Genomic DNA, 3,003 nt, shown 5'->3' with positions numbered 1-3,003 from the left:
GACTTACCAATAATCCCCAAACATATAGATAATGAAAACAATTTACAATGTGTCATTTTCTTCATTCATACAGCTGTAGCTAGCAGAACCTCTAAAATGTGTATCAATAAATCTATTCTTATTTTGAGGTTTCTCAACTGTTACTTCATTACTTAGATTCAAATAATCTTTGAAAATTCATTATAACAAAATCTCTATTTCATATACAAGACTAGTTTGAACAGTTTTATATTTGTTTAAATGTGCAAATGCATCTTTCATAATGAATATATCTTTGTGATTTTTTAATCCAGGCGATATTAAACCTATTCTCTCAACATTCTTTGGAAATTTCACAAAGCTCACAGAGCAGACTTGCTCATAGCTTGTGTGGACTCACTTTCCCTTGCAGAGAGGAAAATCAGTGTGTAACTTGAAAAGTGTTTACGCTCTTCCTACCCTTTCGTATTTTGTTTTTTTCCTTATTCTTGAGAAAAGATATATTTCACTGTTGAATTAAGGGTGGAAAGGAGAGAAATAAGTTATTTCCCTAAAATTTATTTTTACATTGGTTAACATTCAAACTTAGGACAACGAGGGGTACCACTAAGTAAATATAGACATGTCCTTGGATTTCCATACTCTGATGTTATTTAACCAGTGATAATAAGGCAAGACCTTATCAAATTTCAGTTATTTGCTCCTTTAATACCACATACCATTCTTTTGTTTTTATAAGTGGAGTAATATAAAACATTGTTGATTGAGCTCAGCTTTGTGCAAATTTTAATAAACTATGAATTTTACTGCATATGACAGCCTTCACAGGTGTCGTATATATTGTATATGGAAGAACTATCTTATACTACTTAATAAATCTAATTCTTAAATACTTCATATTGGTTCTTCAAAGTAAATTTAATGTTATGTGAGTATAAAATGTAATTCCAAAGTTAATAAAGAGCTATCAATGAAACATACTTGAAACAGAAAATGTTGAAGGACAAAAATACGTCTTCTATTGCCATCTTAGTTTCAGAAATTCTATAAATGAGAGACATTGGAAATGATTACAAAGGATTGTCACTTAAAGGAGATGCTGAGCACTGTGCACTTGGATTTAATGTTAGCAGAACCCAGCATAGACAAATCTTTCTATATGCCATAAAAACTGTACCCTTTATGTAAACACTGTTTGACTAAATATTTTCTGCAATTTAGAAAAGTGAACATTAACCTGTCCTGGTGGCTCATGCCTTTAGTCCCAGCAGTTGGGAGGCAGAAGCAGGAGCATCTCTCTGAGATCCAGACCAGCCTGGTCTACATAGCCACTTCCAGGACACCTGGGGCTATAGGGAGGTCCTGTCTCAAACAAAACAAGACAAGTAAACCTTTTCACAATGGGCAAAATTAATGGCTAGAAATTCATTGTTGCTGAGAGCACACAGTTTAAAAAAGTTGACGGGGAGAAATATTTGAGGCATTTTCTATGAGTGAATGAAGAAATTTGTTGCTTTCAGACTGGAGAGAAAAAAAACATCAACATAGGTTGAATTTTATTTTACTGCTTCCCTATTTATGTTACTCACATTACAATCTAGAATACTTTTTCCTATATGATGGAAAAATTAAAACAGTATCAAAAAGGCAAGCAGAATGATACTGCAGACACATGCAACACGCACACACACACACACACACACACACACACACACACATCCCTATTCCCACACAAGCCCAACTTAAATCAATTCCTGGACATGTTGCAAATTATACAATATTTACATATTTATTACATAGTCTCTGGAAGAGCAACTAAAGAAAATTTTATAACACAGAAAAATAAATATACACCCTGTATTACTGAACTTTCGTTTGACCAAGCAACATGTTTATAAACTAGCTTTGTTTATAACACCATGTGATTGAATTTTCAATTACAAACCATGTATTTAAGAAATAATCTAATCATATTGCTCTTCAATACACTTATGCAGACAATTAAGACTTGAAGTAAACTTCAGGAGACTGCAGCTTTTCTTAGCCCACAACTGGCTTTACAACATTTCCTTTCAAGGAGATCCCTGGGAGTTTGAAAGGAGCTGCATTAATTCAGTCTATAAAGGTGCTATGTCTTCATATATTTCATGTAAAAAACTTTATTCAAGTGGGGAAGATATTGTTATAGCTCCATTAGAGAATGTTTTCGCTTTATGTACCGATTCTATGCAGCTTACAGTTGCTTCATGAAAAAAGAAGATGCTAAGAGGAAGATATGGAGATCTTAGTCAAATACTGCTTACAAATTCAGTGCTGAGACAAATGCCCTCCTCAGGTTTAGAAATCACTGTTTTCCCTTTTCCACTAATTTTTGTTTAAATAAATCTCAGGGCTTTTACAAAGTGCAGAGTTGTTCACTTGAAGAGTGATACTGACAGAAGTTACAATGGCACCATCCCATTTACCAGCTGCACCTTCATCTCCTGAAGGCTGTTCATGATCTTCTTCTGGTGACCGACCAGAGTCACTCCGAGGCGTCTCAAATCCCTGCATGAAGAAAGCACACATTGGATGTATGTATTGATTCAGATGGCAGCACACCTCAAAATTTCACGCTGGCAATGGTGCAACAGATTTGCAGAAATTAGTTGCAACACAATGAAAATTTACATATTCAGGGTCCAGTTTTCAAAGGTGGGTTCTACAATTTTACCTCGAAAGAAATCTGTTTGCAGTCAAAAAATAATTTTAATAAGGAGTATTAGAAAGCACATTGGTTCCTGTGGGTAAAAATCATTCTTTCAATAGTACATAGTGGGGTAAAAGAAAATTTCATATCTTACCAAAAGATTTTGACCTTAAAAGGGTACAGTTCATTAAACAGTATTCAACGTGTAACCCAGAACAAGAGCAAACATTTTAAAAAGAAATATAAAATGCAACTTAAAATTTTACAACTTATCAATTAAAGACTGAATTCTTTAACTGACTCATTCCACACAACCATTATATATGATAGACTTC

The 3,003-nt window shown here is 33.8% G+C and overlaps 1 protein-coding gene across 6 annotated transcripts in view; it reads right to left on the bottom strand.

The window, feature by feature from the left end:
• Nucleotides 1-1,364: 1,364 nt before the first annotated feature.
• The window catches only part of Epha5 (EPH receptor A5), a 378,563-nt gene continuing 376,924 nt past the window's right edge, over nt 1,365-3,003 (bottom strand). For 4 of the 6 annotated variants that reach the window (XM_008833254.2, XM_008833253.3, XM_008833256.2 and 1 more), the window contains one exon: nt 1,365-2,526. In XM_008833254.2, coding sequence (XP_008831476.1) covers nt 2,421-2,526 — 106 coding nt within the window. In that variant the 3' untranslated portion in view covers nt 1,365-2,420. The remainder of the gene's footprint in view (nt 2,527-3,003) is intronic. The other 2 variants (XM_008833258.2, XM_008833260.2) reach the window with 1 other exon arrangement.

Source organism: Nannospalax galili, unplaced genomic scaffold (assembly GCF_000622305.1).
Source record: "Nannospalax galili isolate Female #2095 unplaced genomic scaffold, S.galili_v1.0 scaffold433, whole genome shotgun sequence".
NCBI lineage: Eukaryota > Metazoa > Chordata > Mammalia > Rodentia > Spalacidae > Nannospalax > Nannospalax galili.
This window is presented reverse-complemented; position numbering and strand designations above follow the sequence as displayed.